Source organism: Oncorhynchus nerka, linkage group LG2, assembly GCF_034236695.1.
Source record: "Oncorhynchus nerka isolate Pitt River linkage group LG2, Oner_Uvic_2.0, whole genome shotgun sequence".
NCBI classification, from domain to species: domain Eukaryota; kingdom Metazoa; phylum Chordata; class Actinopteri; order Salmoniformes; family Salmonidae; genus Oncorhynchus; species Oncorhynchus nerka.
This window is the reverse complement of record NC_088397.1, coordinates 72,906,842-72,925,576: the sequence shown is the minus strand read 5'-3', so window position 1 is coordinate 72,925,576 and position 18,735 is coordinate 72,906,842. Positions and strand designations below refer to the sequence as shown.

The following is an 18,735-nucleotide window of genomic DNA, read 5'->3' as shown; positions in this document are numbered from 1 at the left end:
TCTTTTCAAAATGGTTGACGAAGTCATCTGCAGAGAGGGAGGAGGGGGGGGAGGGGGAGGAGGATTCAAGAGGGAGGAGAAGGTGGCAAAGAGCTTCCTAGGGTTAGAGGCAGATGCTTGGAATTTAGAGTGGTAGAAAGTGGCTTTAGCAGCAGAGACAGAGGAGGAAAATGTAGAGAGGAGGGAGTGAAAGGATGCCAGGTCCGCAGGGAGGCGAGTTTTCCTCCATTTCCGCTCGGCTGCCCGGAGCCCTGTTCTGTGAGCTCGCAATGAGTCGTCGAGCCACGGAGCGGGAGGGGAGGACCGAGCCGGCCTGGAGGATAGGGGACATAGAGAGTCAAAGGATGCAGAAAGGGAGGAGAGGAGGGTTGAGGAGGCAGAATCAGGAGATAGGTTGGAGAAGGTTTGAGCAGAGGGAAGAGATGATAGGATGGAAGAGGAGAGAGAAGCGGGGGAGAGAGAGCGAAGGTTGGGACGGCGCGATACCATCCGAGTAGGGGCAGTGTGGGAAGTGTTGGATGAGAGCGAGAGGGAAAAGGATACAAGGTAGTGGTCGGAGACTTGGAGGGGAGTTGCAATGAGGTTAGTGGAGGAACAGCATCTAGTAAAGATGAGGTCGAGCGTATTGCCTGCCTTGTGAGTAGGGGGGGAAGGTGAGAGGGTGAGGTCAAAAGAGGAGAGGAGTGGAAAGAAGGAGGCAGAGAGGAATGAGTCAAAGGTAGACGTGGGGAGGTTAAAGTCGCCCAGAACTGTGAGAGGTGAGCCGTCCTCAGGAAAGGAGCTTATCAAGGCATCAAGCTCATTGATGAACTCTCCGAGGGAACCTCGAGGGCGATAAATGATAAGGATGTTAAGCTTGAAAGGGCTGGTAACTGTGACAGCATGGAATTCAAAGGAGGCGATAGACAGATGGGTAAGGGGAGAAAGAGAGAATGACCACTTGGGAGAGATGAGGATCCCGGTGCCACCACCCCGCTGACCAGAAGCTCTCGGGGTGTGCGAGAGCACGTGGGCGGACGAAGAGAGAGCAGTAGGAGTAGCGGTGTTGTCTGTGGTGATCCATGTTTCCGTCAGAGCCAAGACTACTAACTACACATGGTTGATGATATTACTAGTTTCTCTAGCTTGTCCTGCGTTGCATATAATCGATGCGGTGCCTGTTAATTTATCATTGAATCACAGCCTACTTCGCCAAACGGTTGATTTAACAAGCGCATTCGCAAAAAAAGCACTGTCGTTGCACCAATGTGTACCTAACCATAAATATCAATGCATTTTTTAAAATCACTACACAAGTATATATTTTTTAAACATGCATATTTAGTTAATATTGCCTGCTAATATGAATTTATTCTAAGTAGGGAGATTGTCTCACTTCTCTTGCGTTCTGTGCAAGCAGTCAGGGTATATGCAGCAGTTGTACATAATTATGACATAACATTGATGGTTGTGCAATGTAACAGCAATATTTAGACTTGGGGATGCCACCCGTTAGATAAAATACGGAACGGTTCCGTATTTCACTGAAAGAATAAACGTCTTGTTTTCGAGATGATAGTTTCCGGATTCGACCATATTAATGACCTAAGGCTCGTATTTCTGTGTGTTATTATGTTATAACTAAGTCTATGATTTGATAGAGCAGTCTGACTGAGCGATGGTAGGCACCAGTAGGCTCGTGAGCATTCATTCAAACAGCACTTTCATGCGTTTTGCCAGCAGCTCTGCTGTTAATGACTTCAAGCCTATCAACTCCCGAGATTAGGCTGGTGTAACCGATGTGTAATGGCTAGCTAGTTTGCGGTGTGCACGCTAATAGCGTTTCAAACGTCACTCGCTCTGAGACTTGGAGTAGTTATTCCCCTTGCTCCTCATGGGTAACGCTGCTTCGAGAGTGGCTGTTGTCGTTGTGTTCCTGGTTCGAGCCCAGGTAGGAGCGAGGACAGGGATGGAAGCTATACTGTTACACTGGCAATACTAAAGTGCCTATAAGAACATCCAATAGTCAAAGGTTAATGAAATACAAATGGTATAGAGAGAAATGGTCCTATAATTCCAATAATAACTACAACCTAAAACGTCTTACCTGGGAATATTGAAGACTCATGTTAAAAGGAACCACCAGCTTTCATATGTTCTGAGCAAGGAACTTAAACGTTAGCTTTTTTACCTGGCACATATTGCACTTTTACTTTCTTCTCCAACACTTAGTTTTTGCAGTATTTAAACCAAATTGAACATGTTTCATTATTTATTTGAGACTGAATTGATTTTATTGATGTATTATATGAAGTTAAAATAAGTGCTCATTCGGTATTGTTGTAATTATCATTATTACAAATATATATTTTATATAAAAAAATCGGCCGATTAATCGGTATCGGCTTTTTTTGGTCCTCCAATTATCGGTATAGGCGTTGAAAAATCATAATCGTCGACCTCTAATACAGAGGGCCTATCTCACTGGCATTGTCTGTGTGAAGTATCCTCAAATCCAGTCTTTGAGGGCCACAGTGCCTGCCGGTGTTCTCTTGCCTTCCCAGATCTGTATCAGTCACTGATTTAAAAGACAGCCATATGTATTTGCACACACTGCAGCCCAGTCTGCCACTAAATAATTAAAAAGCTATTCTTACCTGTCAGCAGGGGGCAGCATTGTATACAGCTTGATATCTCCACTGCAAACCTCAGTGGTATGACAGATACTCCATGAGTGTTATTACATGCCCACGTACCTCCATTCCCTCCTGCTTTTTCCACGATTTTGAGTCTTGACATTTTAAAATGACATTTGCCCCATGTCTGAGTTCACTGTGGATTACATTCAGTGTTTGAAACCGTTTCCTTCTCTGACGTTTTATCTTGTGGGACTGTGGCATTTGCTCTTCTCTCATGTCTTGGTAATCTTGTTCTTCTTGATGCACTGAATTCTGTCATACACTACAAGACCAAAGGTATGTGGATCCCTGCTCATCGAACATCTCATTCCAAAATCATGGGCATTAATATGGAGTTGGTCCCACTTTGCTGCTATAACAGCTGCCCCGTGCTTTGTGCATTGTCATGCTGAAACAGGAATGGGCCTACCCCAAAATGTTGCCACAAAGTTGGAAGCACAGAATCGTCTAGAATGTTATTGTATGCTGTAACGTTAAGATTTCCACTGGATGTCATAAGGTGAACGCACCAATTTGTAAGTCGCTCTGGATAAGAGCGTCTGCTAAATGACTTAAATGTAAATGTAAATGTAAATTTCCCTTCACCGGAACTGAGGAGCCTGAGTCCAATGGCGGCGTGCTTTACACCACTCCAGCCGACGCGTGGTGTAAAGCATGCCGACGCGGCTACTTGGCCATGGAAACCCATTTCCTGAAGAACAGTTCTTATGCTGATGTTGCTTCCAGAGGCAGTTGCAACCGTAGACATTTCTGCGCGCTTCAGCACTCTGCGATCCCATTCTGTGAGCTTGTATGATCTACCTCTTCGGGGCTAAGCCGTTGTTGCTCCTAGACATTTCCACTTCACAATAACAGCACTTATAGTTGACCAGGGCATCTCTGGCAGGGCAGAAATTTGGCAGGGCAGAAATTTGTTTAGAAAGGTGGCATCCTATGACGGTACCATGTTGAAAGTCACTGAGCTCTTCAGTAATGCCATTATACTGACAATGTTTGTCTATGGAGATTGCATGGCTGTGTGCTCAATTTTATACACCTGTTACCAACAGGTGCGGCTGAAATGGCTGAATCCACTAATTTAAAAGGTTGTCCACATACTTTCGTTTCTTACCTTTTTATGACCAGTTACAGCACCACCAGTTGATTCTAAGCGAGCTAACACTGTCAGGCTCAGTCTCTTGGCCTCACCTGGCAACTTTTCTATAATTCCAACAGCATCCCATAATTACCCTGTTTCCTCTACTTTTGCACCCCCCACCCTCCTTGATGTCCTCTTTAATGATTCCACTCAGGTCAAACCGACGTGGTGAGAGCCGTCAATTTAGGGGGAAAACGCTGCGAAATATGAAAAGTAATCGCCTGTTGGTAAATTGCACAATTGGCAGCAGAGCTGGGAAATTAGAAAAGCACAACTCAATTAAAGGCACTTTGACTGGGAGACCTGGCATTTGCACAAAACTTCTAAACTCCATTAAAAACAAATTTGAGGGGGGAAAACCCTTTGATTAAAGCACCCCGAGGGGATAACCGGTCTTTAACGCACACACGGAGTCGTAAAGAGTTCTGAGACGTAGGGTTCCAGATGGATCTTTTAAAGGTTAAGGAAACACCAAAGGCAAACAGACAAGGGGAAGACTTGTAAAGTCTAATTCCATGACAGTCTTATCTACCAGAGTCAGGTTATCAAGGGGAGGATGTGTATATCTCTCCTATCTAAAGACCCGCAATGAGAGATGAGTGAAAGCGTTCTTGTTGAAATGTTGTTTGTCAGGACCATTTTGGAGCTCAAGTGCTGAATAAAATGTAAGATTTGAATAAGCTTGTAGTTGGTTATTTCTCCTTGGCATGATGTCTTGGAGAGGTAAAAAGGGTAGATATCAATTCTGAGTTTGTGCTTCACAAATCACATACTACTTTTTTAATCAATTACCTTACTATTCTGTCAGTGGCCGTGGTTGAAATAAGTGTCTCTACCCTCCTCCCTTAGGCAATGGTTAAAGGGCTAAACTTAAAATTTTCTTTGTCACAATTTTTGTTAGACCTTTTAATACCATCAATAGACAGAGTAAACCTTAAGCTATAGTGATTGTTAGCAAGTATATTTATTGGTATTTGGTTGGGTTGATTGTAAACTGTTTTATTTGTATTGGCTATAAGGCAGTTATGCTAACAGTACACTTTCATCAATTAACCATCACCGTGACCTAACACACACCCAGTCGATTTTGCACAGTGCAAAAATGGCCGACTTTGAAAATATTCCTCTCCTGTGCACATTTATTCCACCTAGAGGTGGATTTCATTTGGGCGTGGCCTGACGGGGCGAATGAATAATTTTGACAGGCCCTGTCTGAAGCCTTTGAAAGCAAAGTCTTGATTTGGTATATTTTTGGATTGAGGGGCAGAAGAAGCAGTTGCTACCGCTTTGATTGAAGAGGGTGGGCATTCGGATTGGCTCATGCCCAAGACTCAGAAGAGTTTTCACTGTTTTCGGCATTGGAATAGAACCTAATCAATTGCGCTCTAGTCGTCTTAGATTACCAGGCCTTGAGAGGCGGGTCTGCGTCTGCCCAACAATGTTTTTAACGTAGGTGTGTTTACACTCTCAGAACATCCACATCCTATAATCGGCATAGGTATTGTTTGTGGTTGCAATGACTGTTGGTTGGAGCATGATGCTTGCAATACCAGATTTGTGTGGGTTGACTCTGACATGTACTAGTATCCTTTGAATAAAAGTGTTACCCCAGAGGACATTATATTACCTATATGAATCGGTTGATATGGGAATTGAAACAAATGTTTGGCCGGTTCTGTCGAGTTTTGATAGCCATGTGTCATAACATAACTTCAGTTGTCATGACTCCCTATGATTGCTATGATGTAACGTCAGTGGAAAAACAGCCTTATGCAGACAGACGGTTCAGGTGTTACTTACCGGTAGAGTGTATGAAAGAAGCTTTGGAGCATTTCACTTTCATTCCACTTCATCTTCCACTTCATCTGAAGTCTTTCTCTTGCTCTACTCCATTTCATTTCCCAGGCTTGATTGAACTCCTCCGACACCAAAGTGTTTTCTCCTAGCGTATCCTTCCACAGACTGTTACTTCAATGTGGCTTCACTTTGAAACTTTCATTTGCTGTTAAATCAGGGACTTTTAAAGGTGATGTGTTGAGAAACTCATCAGCCAGGGGCGATGGCCCACCCATAAAAATATATGGCCTGGAGCAGGGAGGTTTATGGGTAGTAGTTGGTTGGTAGGAGTGCGTTTGAGGATGTGTACCCGTCTTTGTGGGTGACTACAGGTGAGGATTTGGTAATGTGCTATTCTAGGTTCATTGCAAATTCTCCGTGTGGGGGTTTGCATATACAGTCTCTGGAAAAAATGAAGAGACCACTGCAAAATGATCTGTTTTACTGTTTATAGGTGTGTTTGGGTAAAATGAAAATGTTTGTTTTATTCTATAAATTACTGACAACATTTCCCCAAAATGTCAAATAAAATGTTGTCATTTAGAGCATTTATTTGCAGAAAATGACAACTGGTCAGAATAACAAAAAATATACAGTGTTGTCATACCTCGAATAAAACAAAGAAATACGTTCATATTAATTTTAAACAACACAATACTAATGTTTTAACTTAAGGAAGAGTTCAGAAATCAATATTTGGTCTAATAACCCTGATTTTCAATCACAGCTTTCATGCGTCTTGGCATGCTCTCCACCAGCCTTTCACATTGATGTTGGGTGACTTTATGCCACCCCTGGCACAAACATTCAAGCAACTCGGCTTTATATGATGGCTTGTGATCATCCATCTTCCTCTTGATCACATTCCAGAGGTTTTCAATGGGGTTCAGGTCTGAAGATTGGGCTGGCCATGACAGGGTCTTTGATCTGGTGGTTTTCAATGGGGTTCAGGTCTGGAGATTGGGCTGGCCATGACAGGGTCTTGATCTGGTGGTCCTCCATCCACACCTTGATTGACCTGGCTGTGTGGCATGGAGAATTGTCCTGCTGGAAAAAACAATCCTCAGGGTTGGGGAACATTGTCAGAGCAGATGGAAGAACGGTTTCTTCCAGGACAACCTTGATTCATGCGTTCTTCACAAAGACAAATCTGCCCAATTCCAGCCTTGCTGAAGCACCCCCAGATCATCACCGATCCTCCACCATATTTCACAGTGGGTGCGAGACCTGGAGAGGCCTACATGCCTCTTCTTCTTATTGGTGTCCTTTAGTAGTGGTTTCTTTGCAGTAATTCGACCACGAAGGCCTGATTCACGTAGCCTCCTCTGAATAGTTGATGTGGAGATGTGTCTGTTACTTGAACTCTGTGAAGCATTTATTTGTGCTGCAATTTCTGAGGCTGGTAACTCTAATGAAAAAAAAAAAACTTATCCTCTGGGTCTTCCTTTTCTGTGGTGGTCCTCATGAGATCCAGTTTCGTCATAGCGCTTGATGTTTTTTGCGACTGCAATTGAAGAAACTTTAAAAGTTGTTGACATTTTCCGGATTGACTGACCTTCATGTCTGAAAGTAATAGACTGTCTTTTCTCTTTGCTTATTTGAGCTGTTCTTGCCATAATATGGACGGTCTTTTACCAAATCGGGCTATCTTCTGTATAGCAACTGTACCTTGTCACAACACAACTGATTGGCTCAAAGCATTAAGAAGGAAAGAAATTCCACAAAATAACTATTAACAAGGCACACCTGTTCATCGAAATGCATTCCATGTGACTAAATGGCAATAGTGTGCAAAGCTGTCAAGGCAATTTTATTTTTATTTTTAATTATTTTACCAGGTAAGTTGACTGAGAACACATTCTCATTTACAGCAACGACCTGGGGAATAGTTACAGTGGAGAGGTGATGAATGAGCCAATTGTACGCTGGGGATGATTAGGTGATCGTGATGGTATTTAGCCAGGACTCTGGGGTTAACACCCCTACTCTTACGATAAGTGCCATGGGATCTTTAGTGACCACAGAGAGTCAGGACACCCTGGGGGTGGCTACTTTGAAGATTCTCAAATATAAAATATACTTTTTTGGTTCATACATGATTCCATATGTGTTATTTCATAGTTTTGATGTCTTCACTATTATTCTACAATGTAGAAAAATAAAGGAGAAACGTGGAATGAGTAGGTGTGTCCAAACTTTTGACTAGAGAGAGAGATCATTAGGAAAGTATTCAGAACCTTTGACATTTTTTAAAAACTTTACAGCTATATTCTAAAAATGATTACATAAAAAAAAAAAAATCTTCATCAATCTACACACAGTGACAAAGCAAAAACAGGTTGTTAGAAATGTTTGCAAATGTAACAGGACATTCACCATAAGTACACAGCCAAGACAACGCAGGAGTAGTTTCGGCACAAGTCTCAATGTCCTTGAGTGGCCTAGCTAGAGCCCGGACTTGAACCCGATCGGACGTCTCTGGAGAGACCTGAAAATAGCTTTGCAGTGATGCTCCCCATCTAACCTGACAGAGCTTGAGATGATCTGAAGAGAAGAATGGGAGAAACTACCCAAATACAGGTGTGCCAAACTTGTAGCGTCATACTCAAGAATAATTGAGTCTGTATCCTCCAGACGTGACATCCCACAGCATGATGCTGTCACCATCATGCCAGGTTTCCTCCAGACGTGACACTTGGCATACAGGCCAAAGAGTTCAATCTTGTTTTCATCAGACCAGAGAATCTTGTTTTTTGTGGTCTGAGAGTCTTTAGGTGCCTTTTGACAAACTCCAAGCGGGCTGTTATGCTGTTTACTGAGGAATGTCTTCTGTCTTGCCACTCTACCATAAAGGCCTGATTGGTAAAGTGCTGCAGAGATGATTGTCTTTCTGGAAGGTTCTCCCATCTCCACAGAGGAATTCTGGAGCTCTGTCAGAGTCACCATTGGGTTCTTGGTCACCTCCCTGACCAAGGCCCTTCTCCCCCTATTGCTCAGTTTGGCCAGGCAACTTGGTGGTTCCAAACTTCTTCCATTTAAGAATGAGGAAGGCCACTTTGTTCGTAGGGACCTTCAATGCTGCAGAAATGTTTTGGTACCCTTTCCCAGATCTATGCCTTAACACGATCCTGTCTCGGAGCTCTCCTTTGACCTCATGACTTGGTTTTTGCTTTGACATGCACTGTCAACTGTGGGACCACTTAGACAGGTGTGTACATTTCCAAATCATGTTCAATCAATTGAATTTACCACAGGTAGGATGGAAACAGGATGCACCTGAGCTCAATTTTGAGTCTAATTTCAAAGGCTCTAAATGCTTATGTAAATAATGCATTTCTGTGTTTGATTTTTCATAAATATTCAAAAATGTCTAAAAACATGTTTTCACTTTGTCATTTGTCGTTGTGTTTAAATTGATTATATTTATTTAATACATTTTAGAATACGGCTGTAATGTAAAAATAAATGTGGTAAAAGGAAGGGGTCTGAATACTTTCCGAATGCGCTGTATACGGATGATTTATAAAGCCAGGCACATTAACAATTAGGCTATTGTTTATAGACCTTATTAAGTGGGGATTTCCTCTCTCCTCACCTTTCTTAGACAATTAAGGCAAGGGCTGTTTTCTGTTCTCCTAACTCCACTGCTGCCTCCGTTGCATTGTTCTTAACACCAATATGTTTGTTAACTTTGCGATTATGCACATACCAACATGGTCTAGGTTAAGGCGCCAATTCAACAGTGCCCAAATGTTTCAGAACTGCGAACAGTGACCACTATCCAACGCAGGAGAAAGTACATTTTATGTAAAAACATATATATACATACAGTGGGGCAAAAAAGTATTTAGTCAGCCACCAATTGTGCAAGTTCTCCCACTTAAAAAGATGAGAGGCCTGTAATTTTCATCATAGGTACACTTCAACTATGACAGACAAAATGAGGGAAAATCCAGAAAATCACATTGTAGGATTTTTTATGAATTTATTTGCAAATTATGGTGGAAATAAGTATTTGGTCATCTACAAACAAGCAAGATTTCTGGCTCTCACAGACCTGTAACTTCTTCTTTAAGAGGCTCTTCTGTCCTCCACTTGTTACCTGTATTAATGGCACCTGTTTGAACTTGTTATCAGTATAAAAGACACCTGTCCACAACCTCAAACAGTCACACTCCAAACTCCACTATGGCCAAGACTAAAGAGCTGTCAAAGGACACCAGAAACAAAATTGTAGACCTGCACCAGGCTGGGAAGACTGAATCTGCAATAGGTAAGCAGCTTGGTTTGAAGAAAACAACTGTGGGAGCAATTATTAGGAAATGGAAGACATACAAGACCACTGATAATCTCCCTCGATCTGGGGCTCCACGCAAGATCTCACCCCGTGGGGTCAAAATGATCACAAGAACGGTGAGCAAAAATCCCAGAACCACACTGGGGGACCTAATGAATGACCCGCATAGAGCTGGGACCAAAGTAACAAAGCCTACCATCAGTAACACACTACGCCGCCAGGGACTCAAATCCTGCAGTGCCAGACGTGTCCCCCTGCTTAAGCCAGTACATGTCCAGGCCCGTCTGAAGTTTGCTAGAAAGCATTTGGATGATCCAGAAGAAGATTGGGAGAATGTCATATGGTCAGATGAAACCAAAATAGAACTTTTTGGTAAAAACTCAACTCGTCGTGTTTGGAGGACAAAGAATACTGAGTTGCATCCAAAGAACAGCATACCGTGCTTTGGGGCTGTTTTTCTGCAAAGGGACCAGGACGACTCTGTGTAAAGGAAAGAATGAATGGGGCCATGTATCGTGAGATTTTGAGTGAAAACCTCCTTCCATCAGCAAGGGCATTGAAGATGAAACGTGGCTGGGTCTTTCAGCATGACAATGATCCCAAACCCACCGCCCGGGCAACGGAGTGGCTTCGTAAGAAGCATTTCAAGGTCCTGGAGTGGCCTAGCCAGTCTCCAGATCTCAACCCAATAGAAAATCTTTGGAGGGAGTTGAAAGTCCGTGTTGCCCAACAACAGCCCCAAAACATCACTGCTCTAGAGGAGATCTGCATGGAGGAATGGGCCAAAATACCAGCAACAGTGTGAAAACCTTGTGAAGACTTACAGAAAACGTTTGACCTCTGTCATTGCCAACAAAGGGTATATAACAAAGTATTGAGAAACTTTTGTTATTGACCAAATACTTATTTTCCACCATAATTTGCAAATAAATTCATTAAAAATACTAATATGTGATTTTCTGGATTTTTTCCCCTCATTTTGTCTGTCATAGTTGAAGTGTACCTATGATGAAAATTACAGGCCTCTCATCTTTTTAAGTAGGAGAACTTGCACAATTGGCTGACTAAATACTTTTTTGCCCCACTGTAAATAAAAAAGCGTTTGTGTTGCACCATTGTTCAAACATAATACAACCATATACAATTTCTGTAGCAAATGTCTTAGACTGATGGACTGTGCCACCCCATAGCCTCCACAATGGATCAGTCCACTCAGACAGGCACGAATCCGACAGGTGTCGTGTACACCATGACCAACAGCCTATCGACCAAACAATGGACCAGTCGACTAGATGGGGTCTGCCCTAGTACACAGTATGAGATCCCATGCTTTCTTACCCCCATTGCCACTCTTGCATGAGTATGTATCCATATATGTGTACCTACCTTACTCACTCAGCCCGGGTGTGTGTGCGAGCGGTGCCACCACCGCCATTAGCGGGACCCTCATGCCCAGCAGTGGTTCTGCACCAGATGAGCTGTGTCCTGCCTTCTGCAGCGTGGCGCCAGTCAGGTGCCAGTTCTCTGTCTGGCATTCGGCCTAGCACTCAGATCTGGCATCACGGCCCAGCTCTGCTCAGCCTGGGCCGACCCAGATGGAGAAGTCTATAAAGCCCCTCAACTTTTTATCATGCTCTTTTCAGTTTGTCCTTTTCAACTTTTTGAGGTAACGCACTGTTCTGTTTACTTTCCTGGCCTAATGAAGGCGTGGTGGTTGGAGATGTCCTTTTGGGGTTATATTTGATGTCTTCAAAATGTCAATTGAAATGTATCCCAAAAAAGGGAATATAAATAAAGACAAGAATATTACCCTTAACCCCAGCCCCCTGTTGCCCAGGCCTACAGCAGCAGTACCGGGAGTGCCAGGAGCTGCTGGGGCTCTACCAGCAGTACCTCTCTCAACAGCAGGAGAAACTCAACCAGTCTATCGCCCAGCTCAGCCACTCCCGCAGCTCCAACTCCCACAGAAGGGTACTCACTCTGTGTGTGTCTGTACGAGTGTGCGTAGTAAGAGTGTGTGATACAGACGTGTGTCTGAGAGAGATGGCGAGTGGTGCGTGTCTCTGTGTATAATCTTCCCCGGTGAGCTATCTCCAAGCTACCGCCACTGTTCACCATCAATCACAATGCTGCCAACTGGGAGAGAGACTCACACACACATTTTATTTTTAAAGGACCCTTACTTGGACCTAGACAGCATATCAGATATCACAATAGTAAAAAACAAAATCACTACATTATGACCACAGAGAGTAAGTAGCAGAACCGGTTGCTTTTCTCAAGGTAACCATTTAGAGACATCTTCCTGGGTCCCCCTGCTCTGAGGATAGATCACTTTGTCGTCCTCCGTGTCCTACAGTGGGACTGAGTAATATGTTTGCATGCTCTGTGACCTCACACTGAATTAGTCACTCTCTTGTCTTGCTGAAGGTGGGCTTTACCTTACTTTGTGTTTATCTCTCTCGCTTCATTGACCTTGGTTTCCCTGTGCTCAGCACTTTCATGAGAATCTCAGTCTTGCCCAAACCCAAATCTTAGTTCTGCATTGTATTGGTGTCGGGTCCATCTTGGCTTAACCACTGCTTTCTCACAGAAAAGTTAAAAAGGGTGAAGGGAAGGAGTGAGGTAACTAACTGCAAAATTTACCTCTTGCCCTTACCACTTATACACTTGTGGAGATTGGAGACAAACACATGACACATTTCAGATTTTATTGATGCCCACATAGAGCTTAGTATAGGCTGAAATTTAGTACAGGTGCATAACATTAAATAGTAACATTGAATAATATATTTACAATAGATAAAAAAGAAGGGTATATTTGACTAGGTGGCTCTCTTGTCTCCACAGGCCCCCAGCAGTGAGGTATGCTCCACCAAGCCTAGCAGGGCAGAGATAGCCACAGCCTGGGATGGCTCCTACCTGGGCCTGCCCACTCCTGGAGGAACAGGGACAAACGGAGGTGGAAGAGAGAGAAGTGGCAGGGGAAGAGTCCCATACCTCAGTCCCACCTCTCTCTCAGACGACCTCCACTCAGCCACCTCCCCTCCCTACTCCTCCTCTAGCAACCAATCCCAGGGACCAATCAAATGCCAGGGTTTCCGAGGAGTAGGAGTCCGTAGCAGACGGGAACATCTGGTCAATGGGGGGTTTCCCCATAGGGGGGCCACAGAAGACCCTCGACTGGGCAACACCAGCCCACGGCTCCACAACAATTCTGGTGAACCACGCAAAGACAGCAGACGTCTACCTGGACCCCGGAGGTTACTACTCGAAGGGGACCCAGCATGGCAGGGAGCAGGGTCAGAGAGGGACCTAACCGCTCCCCTCCTGGGCCGGGAGGACTGGGAGGAGAGGAGGCACCAGCTGCTCCTGCAGAAGCTGCAGCTGGAGGTGGAGAGGGAGCGGCTGCAGGCGCGGCTGGCGCAGCAGGAGGAGAGGCTGATCAGACAGAACCAGCAGCTCCTCCACACACGCCTCGATTACAGCAGGTATTGAATTTAATTATATTTTAGAAAAATGATACATCTAACAATATATGCACAATAATTGGGGCATGTACTTCATTTTGTCTCTTGCAGGTTCCAGCAAGCCACTGCAGCTGAACTCGGCCACTCCATGTCCAGAAACGGAACTGATCCTTTACCCAATGAACATGTGTTACTCAGGTAAAATCATGGAACTCACTCACTCACTCACTCACTCACTCACTTACTCACTCACTCACTCACTGTATCTAGTAATCTAGCCTTTAGCTTACCACGCAGTTGAATGTGAGCTTGACTGTGTGTGTCTGCAGTGAAATGAGAGGGTGTGACGATGCAGAGAACTTGGGTGAGACAGCAGAACAAGAAGCTCTTCCACTCAAAGACCATACTGCACCCATCCCCCTGCAAAACTCCATACATTTACCTGGTAGGTTGTGTGTGTGTATACACGGGTCGCCAGTTCTCCATCCCTGGCTTATCGTCTCCGTCATTAGGGGTTTGAAGTCCATTTGTTGTTTTCCTCCATCTGCAGAGCCCTGTCATAACAATTCCAGGAGGGATATGGCCACCTCTCTTGTGGTGTCCCATAGCAGACTCGAAGCCACCCCAGCACCAGTGATGCCTCCCGCGCTACGTAGGACTCCCGATGCAAGGTAAGCCACATTGGATCCCGGTGTCCCAATCAAAACAATGTTACATCCCATATACCACTGCTGTTTCCACTGTACTGCACCGCAACACCACATCATAATCAGCACTCTCAAGGTCAAAATAAAGTGTGTTGTCCAAAAAGTAGTTTATGATGACATTATTATTATTGTCAAATTTTGTGTACGCACATCCAGTAAGTTGCAGGTGCTGGGTACAAAAAGTAAACACAAAATAGAGAATAGGTCCCTGATGGAATAGAGAATAGTTCTCTGATAAAATAGAGAATAGATCCCTGTCCACCGATGAATGCTCCTGGTGTTCTGTTGTGTAAGGTCAGCTTGACCTTTGACCTTGGGTCAGAACGCTGCACAGTAAAACAGCAGGAGCGTTCATCAGTGTGCGGGTTGCTATACGTTATATCATATGTGTACATTATTACAATCTATTATTAACACACACTATGAGCACTAAATAAACAGAGCATCTTTAAAAGCAGTTCTGTATTTTCAACAGCATTTCATAGTGCATTTTTTACCCACTTACCCACTCTGGAAACATTTAGATTAGAAATACACAAACCAGACTATTTTTATGAACAGAGCACGGGGGAAATGCAATTCAATATATCGGTGCACGGGTAAGGAAACAAAATACAGGTTAGAAAAAGGAAAGGAAGGAAGGAAGGAAAGGGGAGCAGGCGCCTGAGGCAGGCCTGGCCGGCACTGGTCCTTAGTGTTTGATGGGCTAAATTAAGCTTTCTCCCAGGCTAGCGGCGAGGCTGACAGGAGCCAAGCTGCGTTCCATTAGTCGGTCTAGCTGGGACCCAGCAGCAGGTAATTGAACAGACTTCTGTGGGGATGCACTGTCTCTCTCTTTCTCTAGCTCTCTCGCAATAATGAGAGGGGAGAGAGAAGGAGAGATAGAGAGCGCAGAGAGGAATGAATCACTAGCGTGAGACACACTATAAAAAGGGAATGAAATTCATTATTATCCCCCCCTCCCCACACTTTTTGTTGAAAGGTAATTAATGTGACAATGTGTGTCTGAGTGTACACTTCTAGTTAGCAGAGAATGCTGTGGACAAATGTTTATTAGCATGTCCTTTTTAAGGAAAGGGATTATGTTTCTTACTTTTTCCCTTTTTTACTTCTGGCAAGTGTATTTTTGTCTTTGCATATGAAATGTTCTTCAAGTGTGAACTCCAAATTTCCTTCTACTGGTCCATAGCCTAGCCAACATGAAACAGAAAGACAGCTTGTCTCTGACTCAGCCAGAAGGACAGCTCTTCACAATGTTCTGAATCATAAACAATGCAGTATGGTTCAAGTAACCACCACCACCATGCCAATCGAACAGTGTAAACTCAAGCAGATGGCCATTAAAACCACAAAGGGAAATAATGGATACAGATCATAATAACAGTGAACTTTGAAGGCATTTCAATTGGGTCCTTCTGAGAGGTTTGCTCTTAACAATGACCTCGTTTATCATTGTTAAAGCGCTGTATTCACCATTCAATAATTTAATTATTATGCGCTTGATCCAATGTTAAACTGTTAACTTTAAACAAAACAAAAAGTTTTGCTGAGGTCAGTGCAAGACATCCAAGATTGTCTTGCACATTTCACACTCTGTATGTTCAAAAACCAACAGATGTCTGTCTTGGATAATTTATCGAAGCCAACTAAATGGGAGCAACAGACAGTTCTGGTCTCCTAAACCCCTCCAACCAGCATAGTAGCCAAGAGTTGATTTGTAATCTTTCAACAAACCGACTGTAATCAGTCAGATTAAACTAGCGCATCTCCTCTGCCTGCTCTGCTCTTAACTGCCTTTCATCCAGACAACAACAAACCCCAGTGATGCAGAGCTGCTTAGGCTAACAAGCACCGGAGAATGCTAGCTTATGTATGGACAGATAAATATTTTGTAGTCCTCAGTCTGGAAGCAGCTTCCTGCATTATTCAGATAAAAATTTGATTTTGTGTGTGTGGAGGGAATCAATGAAGTGAGTCATTTTAAGGGTTTTTGTTTTGTAGGGAAGGGAGGTTGCCGAGGGTCGTCCTGACACTGTAGACTTTTGCACATGTTATGAGACTGATGGGTAAGCCCTACGATGCCCATGTGTCCCCCCAACAAACCCGAACAACCATTAAGTCTTAACTAATAGAATGTCAAAGGTGCAAATCGCTAAATGGGACTGGGGGTTAATCCCCGGCCTCCCGTGTTAGTTAGTAAAGAGTTCCATTGCACCCTACTGCTCCTCCTGCCTCCCCCTTCGACTCACCTAGCCTGCTTGCTATTGAATGGCAGGGTATTGACATCCGGTATGTACCTGCCTGCCATCATAGGATTTTTAGATTACTGTTTGGACTGAAAATGAAAGGGGGCGCTGGGCAAGATGGCCATCTATAATGAGAGAAGAGTGAAACAACTGGGAGGGAAGGAGAAGTGGATAGACAAATTGCAGTTCTGCGAGAGCCAAGTTAAAACTTTCATAGTAACCCAAGAAAGTATAGATGTCTGGTGAATTTAGCCGCCAGTCTGATGTGTAGGGTAGCAACATTTTTGAATAGTCATTGTCTAATGCAATTATTATTTTTGTCATTGTGACTTCTCTGTGTGAATACACAGAGAGTAGTGAAGCAAAATCGTAAAGGGCTCCCTTGAGTTATATTAATACCCGTAGGCCGTTCGCTATTGAACCTTGCGTAAAACAACGAAGGCCTTTGGTACACACGGCCCCTCCAAACCATTAGAATTCTCACCATTCGGCCAATCCCCTTGCCGAAACTGTACCCACCCCCCGAACCCCTTCCTCTTGTTATAGATTGTGACCACCGGTAAGTGATGCATTATTCATTACAGCGATGTCATCCGTTGATGGATTGCTGTTTGAGAGCCCTGTCCATTAAATAAATCTACAAATATAAATGCTAATTCTCACATTTCAAGAGGGAGCCCAGACAAAGTTTCTCTCTCTCCCACTCGTTCTCTATCTCACACACACACACACACACACACACACACACACACACACACACACACACACACACTGTCATTCCTCTCCCCACTAACTGCTATTGACAGGCAGAAGTAGACCAAATGAAGAAGACAGATTTACTTACTTTAGCTTCAATCATGTTTATTTCCCAGCGGGTATTATCCCCTATAGGTGTCCCCTCTGTTTTCTCTCTCCACACTCACAGATTCATTCAATGTACTGTACATATATTTTCTAAATAATTTGATGGAAAACTACAGTGATCATTCTTTCTGCACCAATTAAAGCCATGAAGTTAAAATACAGAAAATAGAAATAGAAATATTATGTAAACAAATACAAAAAGACTCTGACCGCACATGCCAACTGTCGGCCAGATGCAAGTCGATGCTGCTTAAAACGAGCAGAGAATTATGTTAGCGTGCTTTAAGAATTCATGTTTTCTATCTGGTATGCACTCGTCCAACTGTGTACATACTGAATAATTTATCAAGCAGCCATACTGAAGGATGGAATCTTTATTAGCTTAATCTTTCGCTTTGGTTTATTTATTTCTGCCCTCATTCTTATTCTGGTAGAGAATGCCCCCGTGCGCCCTCGCTCGACTCTCTTTCTGTTGCACCTGTAACATCTCATGCCCTTTTGCTTGTCGACCCCAGGGCTTTAGACTTTTAACGCTGGTTGTGTTAGGCATCAATGGACACTACAAAACAGAAACATTTTATTTACAGTTCATCCGTATAGGGATATCCTTTCATATCTTCTGTATGCTAACAAATACGAGGTGCACTACACATTTGCAATACAAGCTTTGTGCAACAGACATGCTTTGGCCTCATGCCTTGTCTAATTCCTGTTAAGCAATAGGAGAACATGAATGCTGGAGAGTTTTAATTTTAAGAAAGGACAATATTACAAAGGCAATATTGCAATTATGTTAGCAAGAAGACTTACCATAGTTATCAAATGCGTTTTCATTCATTAATTCCTCTCTTCATCTGTGTTTTTGCTCTAGGTTGGAATCCTCCTTGATTGAGTTGTTGGAGGTCTTCAGTCCCATCTCTGTGCCCAAGCGAGGCAACCCTCCCCGACGCCCGCCCCCCCTCAGTGCCCCCAAACCAGCCCACCAAGCTCTGCTCTCCCGTCCTGGCCCCTACCGGACTCCCCAGCAGGACCTGGAGGAGAGCCAGATACTGGAAGAAATCTTCTTCATTTGCTGAGGGGGTGGGGGATCCGGGGGTAGGTACCCTGAGAAAAATATGAAAATTGAAATCAATCTTTAATAATTAAAATCAAGATCAGTGCCTTCTGTTTGTCTTACAGTATGAAGTTCCAAAACAATCATGATTTTGTTCATTATACTATTTTGTGTTTGTAATGCAATACTTTTTTAAATATTTAATATAAATAAACTGTAATTTAATATCTTTGTGTAGTGGTCCCCACATGTAGTGACATGGTCACCCACAAAGTAGCTAAATGCGCTATAATTCTACTCATATATGGATTTCTTTTAACTTTAACATAAATGGTAAATTGTTTGTAAAACTTCTGTGTGCTCCACTGACCACCTTGGTCACATTATCTCAGAGATGGACACATTAGGAAACTGAAGTATTATTAGAACTGGGTCATATTCATTA

General features: G+C 43.5%; 1 protein-coding gene across 1 annotated transcript in view; it reads left to right on the top strand.

Moving 5' to 3' along the window:
- LOC115141908 (protein hinderin-like) overlaps positions 1–18,517 on the top strand; it is a 28,515-nt gene extending 9,998 nt beyond the window's left edge. The window contains exons 6-11 of the mRNA XM_029681295.2: positions 11,787–11,920; positions 12,800–13,440; positions 13,531–13,617; positions 13,749–13,864; positions 13,970–14,090; positions 18,108–18,517. Coding sequence (XP_029537155.1) covers positions 11,787–11,920; positions 12,800–13,440; positions 13,531–13,617; positions 13,749–13,864; positions 13,970–14,090; positions 18,108–18,312 — 1,304 coding nt within the window. The 3' untranslated portion in view covers positions 18,313–18,517. The remainder of the gene's footprint in view (positions 1–11,786; positions 11,921–12,799; positions 13,441–13,530; positions 13,618–13,748; positions 13,865–13,969; positions 14,091–18,107) is intronic.
- Positions 18,518–18,735: the final 218 nt, after the last annotated feature.